This window comes from Asparagus officinalis, chromosome 8 (genome assembly GCF_001876935.1).
Source record: "Asparagus officinalis chromosome 8, Aspof.V1, whole genome shotgun sequence".
NCBI lineage: Eukaryota > Viridiplantae > Streptophyta > Magnoliopsida > Asparagales > Asparagaceae > Asparagus > Asparagus officinalis.
This window is the reverse complement of record NC_033801.1, coordinates 121328300-121347638: the sequence shown is the minus strand read 5'-3', so window position 1 is coordinate 121347638 and position 19339 is coordinate 121328300. Positions and strand designations below refer to the sequence as shown.

The 19339-nt window shown below is 34.5% G+C and overlaps 1 protein-coding gene across 1 annotated transcript in view; it reads right to left on the bottom strand.

Moving 5' to 3' along the window:
• LOC109819755 (probable histone-arginine methyltransferase CARM1) overlaps positions 1-19339 on the bottom strand; it is a 28454-nt gene that overhangs the window by 7479 nt on the left and 1636 nt on the right. The window contains exons 4-10 of the mRNA XM_020385634.1: positions 17406-17549; positions 17160-17263; positions 16965-17063; positions 16787-16856; positions 16014-16110; positions 14206-14260; positions 716-799 (exon numbers count right to left, since the gene is read on the bottom strand). Coding sequence (XP_020241223.1) covers positions 716-799; positions 14206-14260; positions 16014-16110; positions 16787-16856; positions 16965-17063; positions 17160-17263; positions 17406-17549 — 653 coding nt within the window. The remainder of the gene's footprint in view (positions 1-715; positions 800-14205; positions 14261-16013; positions 16111-16786; positions 16857-16964; positions 17064-17159; positions 17264-17405; positions 17550-19339) is intronic.

Sequence of the window (19339 nt, the reverse complement as noted above, 5' to 3'; positions counted from 1 at the left end):
TCTTCAACTGGAACATATATACCAGCTGAAAAATACAACTTTTTCAACAAATACTAAATACAAAACAATCAAAAGACTTACTTCAAATTGAAGCTAGGAATTGGAATTTCCAGAGAATAGAAAGGTGGTTAGTAACATAGATATCTAGCTTTGTGTCACTTAATTAGATAGAAAATCAATCCTCGAGTTGTTGTTGGTGTTGTGTGCGTAGGTAGGGGTTGAGAGAAGGGTACAAAAATTTGCAAAATTGAATAGAGTAGGGCACTAACCAACACCCAGTCTGCAGCATGGGCTGTTACTCCCAAGAATGAAGCCAATCAACAAGAGAAATATTTAGTCTAGATATCAAGCGATAAAGGACTTAGTACCTCAAACATAATGCACACACAATATGTTAAAAGGAAGAGTATATTCCTTCTGGATGAATTTTTTCCCCCTTTTTAATTTGGTTTCTAATTTAGTGATGTAGCAGTCAATTAGTTAAACCAGTTTTGGGTTACGTATATTCTTTTCCACGTACTGACCACAAGACCAACTTGATAATGAAGACCTCCATTGTTCACCAAAGAATATCTAGCTTTTTCCTACATTAAACCAGCTTGATGTTCTCTATAATTAATAATCTGCTAATAGACCATCAACAATTGAAAGAATACTAACTTTGAAAACAGTAACGAAAAAAGCAATCAGATCTCAAACAGTAAGAATTTTCAACCTGAGAAAAGTAACCCTGGAAAGCAGATCCATGTAATGGAGTAAGATCAACACCATAATAGTTTTGTTGCTGCCAAAAGAGTGCCTAGACATTCAAAAACAAAAGGTTAGACTGTTAGAACGCACGTTCAAGACAACCAACCATAGATATGTTACATAAGCGGAGGCACCAAAAAAGGAAAAAGAGGAGGAAACAAATATCAGATTTTTGCTATATACCCATGTGATAATCTAATCTAATAAGTAAAAGAAAACAATGTCTGAGCCACGACCAATCAAGTATCTCATTGTCACTGGAATTAACATTTATATCACATTTCAAACAATATTTGCTCTCAAGGTACACTAAATCAGATGATATAAAATCAATACAGACACAAACGTCGCATCCTAAGGACACTGTTTAAGAGGAAATAAGAAGTGACACGTCCTAATATTTGATATAAAAGTAGTTGGAAAATTTTCTAAATTAAGGGAACAATAGCTGAAAAGTTTCAGTCATGAATGCATCCTAATATTTGATATAAAAGTAGTTGGAAAATTTTCTAAATTAAGGGAACAATAGCTGAAAAGTTTCGGTCATGAATATATGCAATGGCCCAGCGTTGCTTAATCTTAGTGGAAGAACAGACATTTCAAAAAAAAGGTTTAACGTTTCTCCTTACACAAGAATAATGTCACTTGTAAGGTTTACGTAAAAGAAAAAGAGACAAATGATCTCAATTGAATCACAGTAACAGTATAGCATGTCTATATTTCCATATTTCCCCCTATGGATGCAAACTGAAGGCTCAAGCTCTCCCAACTCTAGCATAACGAATATAAAAAGCTCTAATGAAACAAGATTAATTGCATAAAGTTTTCCAAAAACTCCAGCAATCGTCCCTTGAACCATCACGTAGCCACCAGCAGGATCACTTTCCTTCTAGATGAGTCACTTTGACATGCTTACAGATGTACCCATTCAGTAAGGTCACCCTGCCAGACCATCTTTCCTCTAGAATCAGATAAATGAGCCGCTTCATGCATTCCTTAAACAACCGTATTGGTCTAAAATCTGCTATTTAACTGAATAGTCATAAGGTAATGGCTTTATTAGCTAATGTGGCTAAGAGTAAGTTCTACCTGAAACTTGGTTTAAGCAAAGCAGGTTAAGTTATTCATTAGCTGCAGCCAGGCCTATCATTTGCAGTTAGAAGGTAGAAAAAGGAAAGGAACAACAAGGCTTTGTCCCGACATGGGTTGGCTACTTGACTCCTATTCTTCCATCTCCCTTCCGTTCCGTTAACCACTATCATACCTGATATCCATCTTAATTGCTTCGAAGTTCATACCAAATTTTCCTAGACTACCTCTACTTCTCCTTAATTAATTATTATGATCTTATTTACTTCTCCTAATTCTTACATTTAGTGTCCTCCTTCACAAATGGCCAAACCATCTCAATCTGATTGTATCCTTAGTAGGAACAATCTCTAATATCCTACGAGTACATCCAATTCTTATCGTATCTTCTTCATATTCAGACCTCCATAGTAACAATCTCATTTTTGCTACACTTATTTTCACACATATTGTTTCTTAGTTGTCCATGCTAGAGTAGTGTTATATACCCTTAAACATCCAATACATTTTTATTGAATTTTAATTGAGTTTATTATTGCACATATTGTTTGGGTATCTTTTATATAATTGTTATATTATCCTTAGAGATTATTTAGTTAAATCATGCACTGTGATGGTCACTTGCTTGGAGATATAATCTAATTTAGAGATTTCTTAAATTTGGGCTTAACCTATAACTAAAAAAGGATAGCTTTGTTATAACAGGTTATTATGCATGACAACGACATATGAGATGTGATGGTTGATCTCAGCTACCGGGAATGAAGATTCCCCCGGGTGTATGTCATAAGCGCATATTTGATATGTGTAGTACAAGATCTTATTTGGATTCTTTAGGACGAGTCACCTAAGAGAGAGAATTCGAATTGTTACATGGTCCCTTAGACTTGATGATATTATTTTCGATTTGATAATCTAATATACTTTGATATGATGGTTAAGCTTGTTTTACAAGTGCTATACAACCTGAAATGTTGGGTTATTAGATTTCATTTAGGGAAATAATGAATATCTAGATAGGATCCAGTATACTCATTTTTATGAGTTAATTTATTATGCATATCCCGTGAAGATATTAAATTCCCGTCGACATGTGATTTTTGAAATTATTTTTTTGAAATTATTTTCTTATAAAATAAAATATTTTAATGTTTTAAAATAATTTTTATTTATGTTCATGGGATTGCAATTTTAGGAATGAGCAAATAGGTGATTCGTCCTGTTTAATAAAATTTCCTAAAATAAATTGATACCGGAGAGGATTGAATGTAAGATAATATTATTCACGAATATTTAATCTAATATTATGGAAGAGCTTTTATGAACAGACACAGTTGGTCGGATAGTGATTTGATTGTTAAATTAAAATTATTAATTTGATTAATAATTAGTTCTCGATATAGGACCCAATTGGTCTCACTAATGTTATTAGAAAAGGTTTATATGCAAATACAATTCTATTTCTATCCTAATTGTTATGGAAAGAATAATCTATCTTTAAATGTTATGGATAGAGTTTTAAACAATTAAGAATTGTTTTGAAATTAAAATCTATAAGGCAGGTCCAATCCTATATATAGGGTTCATATGTAGCCTTGAAAAAAAAAAAAAAGATTTTGAGAACATATCTCTTAGTATTGCTCATCTTCAGTAACGGTTGGATTTCAGTTGGAAGTTTTTTCTCTTGATGAAGCTATTTTGTTTTGATCTTGGGACGGATTATCAAAGAAATTTAGAAAGCGTTTCAGGTATTTTCTAGATTTTATTAATTTCGATTAATCTACATGATATGTAATTTTTCGCTGCATTGTATGTTATGTTTCCAACAATGGTACCAAAGCGGGTTTAGAATCCAATAATTTAATCAGATTTTTTTAAAATTCGGGTTACTATTCATCGACCAAGGATACTGTTCACGATGGGAACTGTTCATTAGCCGAGAACACTATTCTCGGTTGGTGGTTACTGTTCATATTCTGAAATCATTGTTCACAATCGTCGGTTATTATTTATGGGTTAAAATTCTTATGATTAGATCAAAGAATTTTTTTTCTTTTTCAATTGTTATAATATTAGGGTTCTTGTTAGATTTGATCTAAATAGAGTTTTTTAAATTGTTATAATTACTTTCTTTATTAATGGAGTTATGACCTATTGGATGGGCGGCGGAGGAGGTGGCCGGAGTTGAGATTTGATCTCACAACATTAAACAAAAAAAACTTTTTGGATGATCGTCAGAAATCGGCCGCCGATGCGGTTCCGTCGGACCTTTAGTGACGGCGGGCTATCCCAGAAACATAGCAAAACCCTAACCCTAGATCTTCATTGAAGAAGATGACCTTAGTGGGTTTATTTTCATAAAGGGTTATGTATCCAAACCTATTAAGACTTAAGTTTAATGAAACAGGTTTGACCCGCAAACAAAACCCAAACCCGAAACTCTGATAATTTGAATTTTACTGTAATATTATTATCAGACCCCTGTTTGACCCAGAAACTATTCTGAAGTCCACCAGTGTTGTTTTTTACTGTAAAATTAGTTTCAGACCCTGTTTAAACTAGAAACTGTTCTGGAACCCATCTGAAAGAAGTGGTTATTTTCTAATTAACCCTGAAGAATTGCATAATTTGTTCTGAAGCTCATATACATGTATGATTTATTTTCTTGTGTTGAAAAGATTATTTAACTCTTGTTGATTGATAATGTATCATTGTATTTTTGAAATACTTATTTAAATTATACATGTGACATGGTTGTATTGTTTTTAAATTGTTTAATTTTAATTTTTCATGAGATTAAAGTAATACATGGAAAATTACTAATAGGTCCAGAATTGTTCTAAATTACTTCTATTAAATAAAACAGTTTAGAATTTATTGGAAATTGACTGTTGTTATTTTCTCTTATGTTCTCTCAATTATAATAAGGGCTTTTTGTTTTTAGGTTCATTTGTTTACCTAGCTTTATCTTTAAACCCAAGAATTATTAGGTGTATCTTTAAACCCAACTTTCTTTTTGTATTTATCTTTAAACCCAATTCTAAAATATAATACTCTCATATGTGGGTCCCCCTATATAAGAAAATTGGGTTTAAAGATAAATATAAAAAAAAAGTTGGGTTTAAAGATACAACTTATAATACTTGGGTTTAAAGATAAAGCTAGGGAAACAAATGGACCTAAAAATAAAAAGCCCTTATAATAAATAACAAAAGTTGTATAGAAGTGTAGATAGATTAATAATTAAGAAATATAAATCTAAAGGTCTTCCATCATAAAGATATAACGTGGATAATAATTTTTTAGCTTATCGAATGCCACAAAGGATAGGGTTTGTAAAAACTTATTATCTAGTTATATCTCGCATAAGGATGCCAAGTATTTTATGTATAATGGGACCACTAGACCAAAATAGGTAGTGTCACATGTTTTATATAAAATAGCTGGATTAATGGGTAAACACTTCATTGATGTCTTGGGATGCTTGCTAAAATAGTAGAGTCATGTTATACATCAAAGACCAAAATTAAAGGAAAGTCATTAATTGTTAATGATTGAATAGACTGATTCTACCTTGTTTAATTGTATTCAATCTTGAAAATCTGGAGGTTTATAATTAAGCTTGGATTTCATGTTCATATTTTTTATATGAGAGAAATATATTAATGTGAATTTCATTACTTAAATTATCCCTAGTAATAATTGTGTAATAATAAAATATAAAATTGAGATTCTTATGTTATTATATTCTGCTTGTGTAGGATGACTAAGTTTAGTCTTATTATATTCTGCTTGTGTAGGATGACTAAGTTTAGTCCTTTTGCTAAGCTACTTGATGACTATAAACTGACTGGCCCGAATTATGTGGGACTAAGTTTAGTCCTTTTGCTAAGCTACTTGATGACTATAAACTGACTGGCCCGAATTATGTGGATTGAAAAAGAAATTTGTTTATTGTCTTTACTGCTGAAAAATTAGCAAAAGTTGTCAAAGAGGACGAACCTGTTGAACCTCGTCCTGATGCAACAGAATATGAGATTCTCGAGCATGAGGAATGGGTTGAACGTAATGAGCTTGCAAAGTGCTATATTATAGCTTCCTTAGACCCTACTTTACAAAAGCAGCATGAAGGAAAAAAGACTTGCAAGGAGATCTTGGAAAGCCTTAAGGCTTTGTACGAAGAACGTAATTGTACTGCACGTCAAAACGCTATGAGCGGTTTGATGAACACCAAGATAGCTAAAGGTACACCAGTTCAGGCACACGTTCATAAGATGATAGAGTACATAAATGAATTGGAATCCTTGGGAGCCGAGCTGGATAATGAATCAAAAATTGATGCAATTCTTGTTTCACTTCCTCAATCCTTTAATCAGTTCAAAGTGAATTTTAGTATTCAAGAACCAAATCTTACTTCGTCAGAACTGAGCAATATGTTGCAGAGGATTGAGGATATTATGAAGCAAGATAAGGCCATAGTAATGGTTACAGAAACTGTTAGACCGTCTATCTATAAGAAAAGAAAGTTTTCTTATAAGAAAAAACCAGCAAAAGGAAAGAAAGTTTCCAAGAAAGAAAAGAGGGATCAGACTGTTGATGAATGCTTCTTTTGTAATAAGAAGGGACATTGAAAAAGGAATTGTAAAGGTTACCTTGCATCATTGAAGAAGGATAAATCTTCTGAAGGTATATCATCTCATTACTTAGTAGAGACTAATATAGTGAGTTATTCTTCTTATATATGGTGTGTGGATTCCGGCTCATCTTCGCATATTCGCAATTCCTTGCAGGGGTACAAGGAAAGACGAAAGCTTGAAGATGGAGAGATCACCTTAACAGCAGGGACTGGAGCCTTAGTTTCAGCGTTATCTATAGGAACTTGTTTTTTGCATTTGAATAAAGGGCATGTAATGGAACTAAAAGATTGTCTTTATGTGTCATCCTTTAGAAGAAATTTGATTTCTTTTTCTAAACTTAGTAAAAAATGGATATTCTATTTTATTTGGTGAAATGTCTACTATAAAGTTTGGAAATTCTATTATTGCTCATTGTGAAGTTGATAATGACATATATTATATATCAACTGTCCTTAATTCTTATGCAAATGTTATTAAAGTTGATAAATCTCTTAAACGTAAGTTTGATCAAAGTAATCAAACTTATCTTCGGTACGCAAGGTTGGGTCATGTTAATATTGATCGGATCAATAGGTTGGTAAAGGATGGTCCTTCAGATTTTTAAAAAGTAAAAAATTTTCTAACTTGTGAACATTGCTTAAAAAGTAAGATGACTAAATTACCTTTTTTAGAAAAACGCGTCAAAGCTAAAGGTACTCTTGACATTATACATTCTGATGTATGTGGTCCTTTAAATGTTAAAGCAAGAGACGGATATTCATATTTTGTAACATTTACGGATGATGCGTCTCGAAATGGCTATATTTATTTAATGCATCATAAATCAGAATGTTTTGAAAAGTTCAAAGAATATAAAGCCGAAGTTGAAAAGAAACTCAATAGAAGTATCAAGGTCATCCGATCCGATCGAGGTGGTGAGTACCTACTTGAAGAGTTTAGAAATTTATGAAAGAAAATGGAATTGTCTGTAATTTAACACCTCCCGAAACACCACAACATAACGGTGTGTCTGAAAGACGGAACCGAACCCTATTAGATGTGGTTAGATCTATGCTTAGTCATTCTCAAGTTCCTACTTTCTTATGGGGTTATGCATTGGAGACTGCAAACTATTTATTAAATAGAATTTCTACCAAATCTGTTTCGTCCACCCCATATGAGATATGGACTAGAAAGAAACCAAGTGTTAGATACTTAAAGGTTTGGGGTTGTCCTATTCATGTAAGAAAACAAATAATGGACAAATTAGAGTCTAGAACAAATAAAGGCCTATTTGTAGGTTATCCTAAAGAAAATACTGAGTATTATATTTATAACCCTAGTGATCAGACAATGACTGTTAGTAGAAATGTGTTCTTTCTAGAAGCTCAAATTGTTGGTCAAGGATCTATAACTCTAGAAGAAGATTCATCTTCTTCGATAGGAGAGTTATCTGATCTAGTGGGAGAGACTCCAAACACCGTTGGAGATTCTATTGATTCAGTATGAGTGTCAAGTGATAAAGTGAATGAAGATTCATTAACTAAATCTGTTGTTGATACACCAATTACAATAAGGAGATCAAGTAGGATCATTCATCCACCTATACGGTACATGCACCTCGATGAAACATATTTGATGGAAAATAAAGATGATGCTGAAGATCCTATAACTTACAAAGAAGCTATGTCTGACATGGATTCTAGTAAATGGATCGATGGTATGAAAGCCGAAATGGACTCCATGTATCATAACAAGGTATGGACCTTGGTTGATCCACCTATTGAGGTAAAACCTATAGGATGTAAATGGATATTTAAAAAAAAATATAGAGTTGATGGATATGTAAAGACATATAAAGCTCGCTTAGTGGCAAAATGTTATACTCAAAAGGAGGATATTGACTACGAGGAGACCTTTTCTCCGGTTGTAATGTTAAAGTCCATTAGGATCCTTTTAGTCATTGATGCATATTATGACTATGAGGTATGACAAATGGATGTCAAAACAGCTTTCTTAAATGGATATCTTGAAGAAGATATTTACATGCAGCAACCAGAAGGTTATGTATGTAAAGGTCAAGAAAGTATAGTTTGCAAATTGAATCGGTCAATTTATGGACTTAAACAGGCTTCAAGGAATTGGAATATTCGTTTTGATGAAACAATTAAAGAATATGATTTTATCCAAAATTCTGAAGAAGGTTGCGTGTATAATAAACAACAGAATAATTCCATTGTGTTCCTAGCGTTTTATGTTGATGACATACTACTCATTGGGAATGATGTAGGTTAGTAGGTATGATGACCTATGAAGCACGGACACGCATAACATGAAGCCGTGTCGTGTCCGTGTCGGACACACGTGTCGAACACACGTATCCTATGTATTTTTTAGGATTTGTCTCGTGTCGGCGTGTCGGATGGCCGTGTCGGATCCGTGTCCGTGCTACATAGATGATGACATCAGTTAAATTATGGTTTTCAAACAAGTTCTCTATGAAAGATCTTGGTCAAGCATCCTATATTTTGGGTCTCAAACACTATAGAGATAGAGAGAAGAGATGTAAAGGATTATCACAGTCTACTTATGTGGATAAGATCCTCAGAAGGTTCAACATGCAAGATTCCAAGAAAGGATTACTTCCTACAAGACATGGAATTTCACTCTCAAAGAAAATGTGTCCTAAAACTAAAGAGGAGATTGAGAGTTTTTGAAATATATCATATGTTTCGACAGTTGATAGTTTGATGTATGCTATGTTATGTACAAGACCTGACATAGCATATGTTGTTGGCCTTGTAAGTAGATTTCAATCCAATCCTGATGAGGAATATTAGACTGCAGTGAAAGCCATATTTAAATATTTGTGTAAAACTAAAGACTATTGTTTAGTTTATGAGGCAAATGACATGAGCATTGAAGGATATACTGATTCTGATTTCCAATCCGATCCAGATGATAGAAAGTCTACATCAGGATATGTTTATATCATCAATAATGGTGTTTTTAGTTAAAGTGTTAAGCAAAATGTCATCGTTGATTCTACAACCGAAGCAAAATACGTAGCAGCAAGTAGGGGTGTGCAAATGGTCGGTTCGGATTTTATCAAATTTTGAACCAAACCGAACCGCTCATTATTCAAAACCGAATTGAACCGCTGCAAATTGGTTCGGTGCGGTTCGGTTTGGTTTGTCAGTTCTAACTTCATCAAACTTTCAGACAGCATGAAATCCATCATTGCATTCTTCACGATCAAATTTTAAGATCATTGTTCCTACAAAAAATAATTAAAGAGAAAGGATTCAACGCATTCAATAGCATGCTCTCGAACACGAGCCTATTCGAGATCAAACAACTCAGATCTTAAGAGACAACAGTAAAGATCGCACAAAAAACACAAGATTACAACCAAATCTAGATCATAGATCTCAAAAGAAGGAAATGGAACTCTAATTTCCTTCTCTTGAGATAAAAAGATATAGAAATTATCCAATAAATCCGAGCAATCAAGATCTAAGCCAGATGAAACCCTGATCCTCTATTATAGAACAAAAAAGATCTTGAAATCATCAAAAGGAATCGAGCAACCATCAACGTCTCCAGATCTCAATAAAAGCCAGAAAAAAAAAGAAGATTAGGTGATTACTTATCGTAGGAATCGTAGTGACGATCTCGCCGAGCTTGAGCTTATAGAGGATCGTGGTTTTACCAGCGGCATCAAGACCGACCATCAAGATCCTCATCTCCTTCGCAAACAAGCAGCTGAATAGCTTCCCAAACGCCAACTCAATCGTTGTCTCTAATCTCAGATCTAGATAGAGAAATTACAGATCTAAGAACTAGAGAGGGAGGGGAATTGAAGAGATCTGGAGATCTACAGATCCTTAGAGAGAGTAATCTTTACCTTTTGTTCTGCTTCGATTTGCGGGAGCTATGAAGGGAGGAGAGAGAGAGTGAACGGGAGACGGAGTCACAGAGGGGAGAATTTGGGATTTTATATGAACAACACGGGTCAAGTAATAAAAAGAGGGTATGGGTTAGCGGTCGGTTCGGGTTGAAAAAACAAAAGGTAAAGATTACTCTCTCTAAAGATCTATAGATCTCCAGATCTCTTCAATTCCCCTCCCTCTCTAGTTCTTAGATCTGCAATTTCTCTGTCGAGATCTGAGATTAGAGAGAACGATTGGGTTCGCGTTTGGGAAGATGTCCAACCGCTTGTTTGCAAAGGAGATGAGGATCTTGATGGTCGATCTCGATGCCGCTGGTAAAACCACGATCCTCTACAAGCTCAATCTCGGTGAGATCCGTCACTACGATTTCTACAATAGGTAATCACCTAATCTTATTTTTTTCTGGCTCGTATTGAGATCTGGAGACGTTGATGATTGCTCGATTCCTTTTGATGATTTCGAGATCTTTTTTGTTCTATAATAGAGGATCAGGATTTCATCTGGCTTAGATCTTGATTGCTTAGATATATTGGATAATTTCTATATCTTTTTATCTCAGGAGAAGGAAATTAGAGTTCCATTTCCTTCTTTTGAGATCTACGATCTGGATTTGGTTGTAAGCTTGGGTTTTTTGTGTGATCTTTACTGTTGCCTCTTAAGATCTGAGCTGTTTGATCTCGAATAGGCTCGTGTTTGAGAGCATGCTATTGAATGTGTTGAATCCCTTCTCTTCAATTATTTTTTGCAAGAACAGTGATCTTAAAATTTGATCGTGAAGAATGCAATGATGGATTTCATGTTGTCTGAAAGTTTGATGAAGTTAGAACTAACAAACCGAACCGAACCGCACCGAACCGATTTGCAACGGTTCGGTTTGGTTTTGAATAATGGGCGGCTCGGTTCGGTTGTTCAAAATTTGATAAAAATCGAACCAAAACGACCATTTGCACACCCCTAGATGTGAGGGCAAGTGGGAGATTGCTAGAGCAGTGTTATATGCCCTTATACATCCAATACATTTTTATTGAATTTTAATTGAGTTTATTATTACACATATTATTTGGGTATCTTTTATATAATTATTATATTATCCTTAGAGATTATTTTGTTAGATCATACACTGTGATGGTCACTTGCTTGGAGATATGATCTAATTCAGAGATTTCTTAAATTTGTGCTTAACCTATAACTAGTAAATGATAGCTTTGTTATAACAGGTTATTATGTATGATAACGACATATGAGATGTGATGGTTGATCTCAACTATCGGGAATGAAGATTCCCCGGGTGTATGTCATAAGCGTATATTTGATGCGTAGTACAAGACCTTATTTGGATTCTCTAGGACGAGTCACCTAAGAGATAAAGAATTCGAATTGTTACATGGTCCCTTAGACTTGCTGATATTATCATTTTCAATTTGATAATCTAATATACTTTGATATGATGGTTAAGCTTGTTTTACAAGTGATATACAACCTGAAATGTTGGGTTATTAGATTTTATTTAGGGAAATGATGAATATCTAGATAGGATCCAGTATACTCATTTTTATGAGTTAATTTATTATGCATATCCTGTGAATATATTAAATTCCCGTTGACGAGTGATTTTTGAAATTATTTTTCTAAAATTATTTTCTTATAAAATAAAATATTTAATGTTTCAAAATGATTTTTATTTATGTTCATGGGATTGTAATTTTAGGAATGAGCAAATAGGTGATTCGTCCTGCTCAATAAAGTTTCCTAAAATAAATTGATACTGGAGGGGATTGAATGTAAGATAATATTATTCACGAATATTTAATCTCATATTATGGAGGAGCTTTTATGAATAGTTGGTCGGATAGGGATTTGATTGTTAAATTAAAATTATTAATTTGATTAATAATTGGTTCTCGATATGGGACCCAATTGGTCTCACTAATGTCATTAGAAGAGGTTTATATGCAATACAATTCTATTTCTATCCTAATTGTTATGGAAAGAATATTCTATCTTTAAATATTATGGATAGAGTTTTAAACAATTAAGAATTGTTTTGAAATTGAAATCTATAAGGCAGGTCCAATCCTATATAATAGTGTTCATATGTAGCCTTGAAAAAAAATGAAAAAAAATAAAGGAAATAGATTTTGAGATATCTCTCAGTATTGCTCCGAATACTCCTCTTCGATGACAGGTGGATTTCAGTTGGAGGCTTTTTCTCTTGAGGAAGCTATTTTATTTTGATCTTGGGACGGATTATCAAAGAAATTCAGAAAGCATTTCAGGTATTTTTCTAGATTTTATTAATTTTGATTAATCTACATGATATGCAATTTTCCGCTGCATTGTATGTTATGTTTCCAACAGTCCAACACACTGACCTGTAAACAATCGGCATATTATAGTTTTCCATATAGTTTTCCATATAGTTTTCCATTAAATTTTTTAGCTACTCAAGTGTCCAGATGCATTCCTCAACTTTAATAAACATGATTTATTCTATAAACTTTACAGTATAAACTACATCATCTCAATTTTACCATATTGAAGAGTAAGTAATCCTAAATCATGAATCTGACTAGCCTTAATCTCCTAAGTATTTCTTGACCGTTAATATATATTATGTCTAGATCCACCAACACCAACACTCCATATTCAAAACTTAACAGACTTCGTGAAATACACAAAGTGTGAGTATCATCGCACTGGGGGTCCTTCATGTACCATCCTTTGAAAATACCAGTGCATTCATGCCTAAAGATAGTCATCAGCCCCACACTGATGACCTGAGCCATCGGGGATATGTATCCTATTCCCTCGCTATGGTTTCCCACAACTTCAACCCCAATGGATGAAGATAGTTTACAGGCAGGATCTTCATTATAGAATTTCAAACCTTGTCCCATAATGTTTATCACCTCCCAGATCAATTCAACAAAGCCTCTCACCACCTAATCCCAATTTAATATCAACCCAAACCATACAATGGCCTAGATCACAATTAACTAGAGTCTGGTGTTGTGCTCTCGTAGAAGCGCCCCTCTCCATTTTGAATCAATGACCTGACGTATGAAATCCATTTTCCTGGACTCTGATGCACTATCTACCTCCCTCGTCTCCTTTCCATTTTTTTTAAAAGTAAACATAGAACTCATCAAAATGTTGTCCTCATATTTCGTCCACCAGATTTACCTACTCCTCTACACCCATGGTTGAATTGTACCCTATCCCAAGTTCTCAACAGCGTTCTTCTTGAAACATAACTGCTCTATTAACTCTAACTTAGCAATGCCCCTAGGTTGGCAAGTTTGACTCAGTGAGGAATCAAGAATAGGCTATCAGTGAATCAGTTCTCAAAGGCTTATTCCAACATTGGAGATTTTATTTACCTAAATGTAAGAGTTTTCCTTGCATGTCTCGTACTCAGACACCACCACCATGCACCTAAAGTTCGTCTCAACATTAAGAAATTTAGGAAGTGGAAATTTTAATGCAACTATAATTTCATCCTCCGTAAAAAGACATTCACTTGCGCACCTGAAAGATGCATTTGTCTTAATGTCCTGTCCTGAATCTAATAATAAGTTCGTGTAAAGACATATGTAGGTTCCTGATGAACGACGACTTCACATCATGAGGCAGGTAATTGACTACCCTGAACAGTTTAATAAAATATGAAAGGAGGACTTCAGTAAATGGAATAATAAGTGCAAATATCTTAGATCTCATCAAATGTCTTGCAACTAGGGAAAAGAAAATGCAAAACATGTTATTCAAGAAAAGCAAATTTTATTTCAAAGAGATACCTTATTTGCAATTTCAACATAAAGATATTCATCGCTAAAGGGAGCCATATGTATCCTACAAGATTAGCAAAATAACAAATTGCCAGTAAGGAGTAGCTATAGAAGCTACAGTGGAAATTATAGAAGCATAGTGATATGGTTTATCATAAAGACAATCAGAACCTGAAGATAATCATCATGGTTAATATATAAATGACATTAAAAAAAGAACGAAGCTAGATTTATGCCAAAAAGTTCAGTCACCATGTTAACACGCAAATTGAATGTCTCTAGGGACATCAAGATTTTCATCTTCTCAAACAATGTTACATTAAACGTTGGGCGCTTCTAGGCGTCGAACTTGACGCCCAGCGCTTAGTTGACTAAGCGGGCGCCTAAGCGGTTTCTGGACGTTTTTTTCCTTTCTTCATTTAAGTGGTGGTCGATGAGGTTTTGCTGAAGGTCAGAGGAAGTAGTGAAGGTGTTCATATTTGGATTTTGGAGGTTAATGGAGTTTGGAAGACGTGTAGGCTACGACACATAAAATCACAATCAAGGCCTACAGGGTGCAATCCACGTAAGCAGACAATGCTCCCTTAAACGCTCGTAAAATCTAGGTGGGTAGCCTAAATACCGCCTAGGCGCTAGTTAGACGGTCTACGTACCGCCTAAGCCTAGGCGTACGCCTAAGCGAACTAGGCGGAGGTTTTTTTAAAACAGTGTTCTCAAATATTGGAATATTATCATTGCATGTAAGTATTCAGAAAGGTATCAGTGGACAATAAACGACCATCTAGGTGGTTACGATATCAGAACTATAACAGGTTATTGGAGAACCAATGGTAAAGGATTTATATAATGGTGATGACATCAGCTCCTTATATGTATTAGCTAGACGAGTGCAGCATGTGTGCATTACAGGAAAACAATAGTAAGATAGATCAGAATTATAACAGCTTTCTAGGAAACCAAGGGTAAGTGATTTATATAATGGTGATTACATCAGTCCTTGTATTAGCTAGACCAGTGCTGCATATGTGCACTAGTGGCAAACAATAGTAAGATAGGTAGAACCCAAAAAAGAAAAAGTTACGCTCTCCTAAGTCAACGAGTAAAGTGAACTGAACCAAAACATATGCCTGATAAAGCAGTTTAAACCTATAGCCCAGCAATATCAAAACCAAAGTTAGGTCAATATTATCATGAGCACAAGCACAAGAAAAAAAGCAGCACAAGGTTTAGGAATAAGGGATTCATGAAAAACAAATGTCGAAGTGATATAACAATTAAGATATTGAACTAGTACTAGCTTTTGCACTGAGACACATGCCTGAAGGCATCAACTATCAGAGTGTTGAGTCAGGTTGGCTAAATCCTAGAATAGCACTCTCAAATCTAAGCTTGCAGTCATGCATAGTGATAATAAGGACTGGCAATGGAAGCCCTCTGATGGATGCTAACTAAGCCATTGGACTTGGAAATGGCTGGATGGTAGTGGTAGCTATATCTGCAGACAATGCAATTTCACACAAGATGAATAGGTGTCTATACTGAAGTCTTGAAAACTATTGGGAGAAAAAGAAAGGAAACAGAAAACTAAATTCATGAGGGCATATTGGTATTATTTATTGCAACAGGTTTCATGTTCAACAATTATAGAGTCAAGTATAGGTTCCCTTTGAAGCATAAAAGAATTATAATGCTGGATTTTAGACAAGTAGGATTGTCATGTCTATAGAACAAAATATCCTACCATTGCCATTATAGAAACAAATGTAGCATGGTTGCTTCAACCATCCCAGAAACAGAATGAAAACTGTTCTTCTTACCTTCCAAGTGTTGGGAACATTTTCCCATTAGGGGCAAGAAACCGATCTCTTGCGATCACGTAGGACTCCAGCATCCTCTCATTAACCAAAAGAGTACCTAGAAAAGATTCCAATATCATTCTTTTTCATATATACTGAATATGCTAGCAAGTAGTCACAAGAAAAAAAATCATGATACAAACCTTATAATTGTGTATAAAAGGTCAGTGCATAAACTAATACAGCTTGTACAGTTTGCAAGGGGAAAGGAGGGAAAGAACTAGATACTTAAGAAAAAAACTAGAACTCCCAAATCCTTAATCATATTTCAGAAACTACTCAAGTTATTCCGGTTACCAAAGCAAGGAACAACTGAAATTACATATAAGAAAATGCCAGAACCAGTTCGTCTATCATGTGAACGGATTTGCTCGCAGAACTTCGCAGTGTTGGATCAAATATTAATAAGTATAGACAGAACAATTTGATTGTTGCTTCTAGATTTCCCAGTTGAAATCAGCATGACAACACTTAAAACACAATGAAATGGGATCAGGAAGAATAGTGGATAATCTTTATTTTTCAATTGAGAAACAGTATCACAACATTCAAATCAGCTTGAATTGTTTGTATATGTTGATAATCTTATTTTTTGAGCCAGAAGTCAAACATTGATAAAGAAATGATTCACTTTAGAGAGAGTGCCAAGTTAAGAATCGCTCAAGATGCCCTACAAATCCCAGAATAAGCCCTCCATTAATTGGGTGGAAAGAAAATTTGATATGAATACATACCCATTGGCTCAGAAATCAGAATATCTGCTTTCTCAGGTAATTCAGCTTCCTCAACTTTACCTTTGATAACCTGTCAAACAAAGCCAAGAAAAAGCTGGATAAATAAGCACACATATAAGATGGTAACAAGTCGAATGAAAAACAAATGTCAGACTGGCAAATATAAATCTTATCAAACCGTGATCCTCTGTCCAAGAGACGGATTTCCGGCAATCAGCCGGCGTGCATATTCTGCCATATCTGATGCTTCAACAGCATAAACATGCTTGGCACCAGCCTAAAATTAAAGCAACGGTAACATGTAAAATGACAAAGAACATAATAAAATTGTTGCTTAATTACTTAAATTTGTTGACCAGAAAATTCTGAATACCTGGGCAGCAAATAAGGAAAGAATACCACTACCAGCACCCACATCAACTACAACACGACCATTAAAATCTACACGATTCTCAATGACTGCAGCATAATAGCTTCCTAGAACAAAAACACATTGACATGTCAATAATGAAATACAATCTTATTAAGTTCCATTAAATTAACAGTTTTAATTTAATAAGCAACAAATTCGGCTTCATATGTGTAACATGACATAGTAATAAGAGAGTGCAATAGTAACCTGTCCTCACATAATCCTGTAACATATTCTGCTGATGTAGTAATTGTCCATAGTAATGGAAGTACATTTTTGCAGAAGAGGCCTCTATTTTGTCATCAAACTTGCATTTTGGAGCAAGAACTGATCCATTTTCCAGAGGTCTTCCTGGAAAAAGCAAGGGTGAACTCACAATATAGAATTTCTGTAAATACCAAAAGTATATCAAAAAGTAATATGTAACTGGAAAAGATAAGACTTCAGGAATAGATTGGTGAAGGAAGAACATAATTATGTGATTCTACAGTTATTGCAGCTTCTTGAGTAGAATATCAAAAAATTCATTTAAGACATTTCAAGAGACTCAAAATCGAAGAGCTTTAGAAGACAGCTTCACAGATTCAGGCCTTTGAGGGAACTAGCCAGCATTGGAGGTGCAAATGAATAAGCTGCTCACAATCAGTTTTGTTTGGCTTGCTTGACCAACAAATGAGCTGAAGTTAAAGCTAAGTAGAACCTTAAGCAAGCTGAACTCAAGTCAGGCTCGCTCGCTCATGGTCAATTTGATATACTTAGTATATAGTTATAGTAGAAATAATATAAATAATTTATACTAGAATGGTTCGAGTCATGTGCTGGTTTACATTCTCATTTTAATCTTTCACTTTTGTCTGCCTCGCTTCACTAGTTAACATATCCACCAAGGCCACTGAGCCCAACTAAGACGATGGCTTCCAGCTGGCTCTCAAAGACCAAATCATGATCCCAGTCTTGTTGGTTATTTTCTCCCCCATTTTGTCTTGTCCACTTTTCCATTCAAAGTTCAACATGTCTGCTTGTATGTATATACACCTTTATATTGGCTGGTAAGAGTTTCCACTTGCATCATTCACTGGTAGTCAGTTGTCAATATAAAATAGACAATCCAAATGATTGTTTTTTCCCCTCCCCTTGCTCTCTCTATGAATAGATCTTTGTCGAAAATTTGAACATTAATGTAGTTATACCTATTGGATACCCAAAAAAAATAGTCACTACTTGCATGATCACTGAATCAATCATGAAATACTAGAAAAGTTAAAATTTCTTGAGCTAAATCATCTCAAGCTCAATCAAGCTCACAACAGTAAAGAGACTAATAGGCTCAACGTGGATCATTCATATTTGTCAATGCGGCTTGTATATTTCTTAATTTTTGATCAATAACGGTTATGCTCCATTTGAAGCAAATAACAGGGCACTAACTCTGCCATGCATTCCCCACATGTTTCATTCTGTTTGTTTTTTACAATTTATAACCTCGCCTCTACCATCTTCATCTTCTGATTATCCTTCAAGAATTTTGACTTCTATTTGAATCTGTATGCACAATATCTAAGCTACATTTAGTTATTTCTCACCTATCAGTTTCAAATGAAACTTAGTATATATATCCCAACATTGTACATAAATTATTTACTCTGAAGTGAAAATTACTTGCATCAATAACATTACAAATAGGATCCTAGAAACCATCTTTAAAATAGGGTCATTCTATAGAAACCATCTTTGAAGTTTAATTAATAAAAATAACCCATCTGCAAAGAAAAATTCAGTGGAATCAACCACGTTTTATTCAAATGTTTCAACAAAACCACAACATACCCTTAAAAACTCACATTCGGGACACATGACTCAAATAATTAACATTTAGGTCATGTTAGCAATTGAGCGTAAGTTTTTTTAAGGGTATTTTTGGGTTTTTAGTGCAAATTTGACTAGGAGTGCTTGATTGCATGAAATTTCTCTTTAAAGGTGGTTTATGTGTTGTTATGGTGTTTTCAATCACCTAAGTGCAGCCCTTTGGCAGCAACAGACAGGTGTACTTCTGAATGTAATGTCCCAATCAAATTAACAGCAAAAGACCAACAAGAGTTTCAACTTAGCCGACTCGTCGAGTCGACACTCCTTCATGTTGA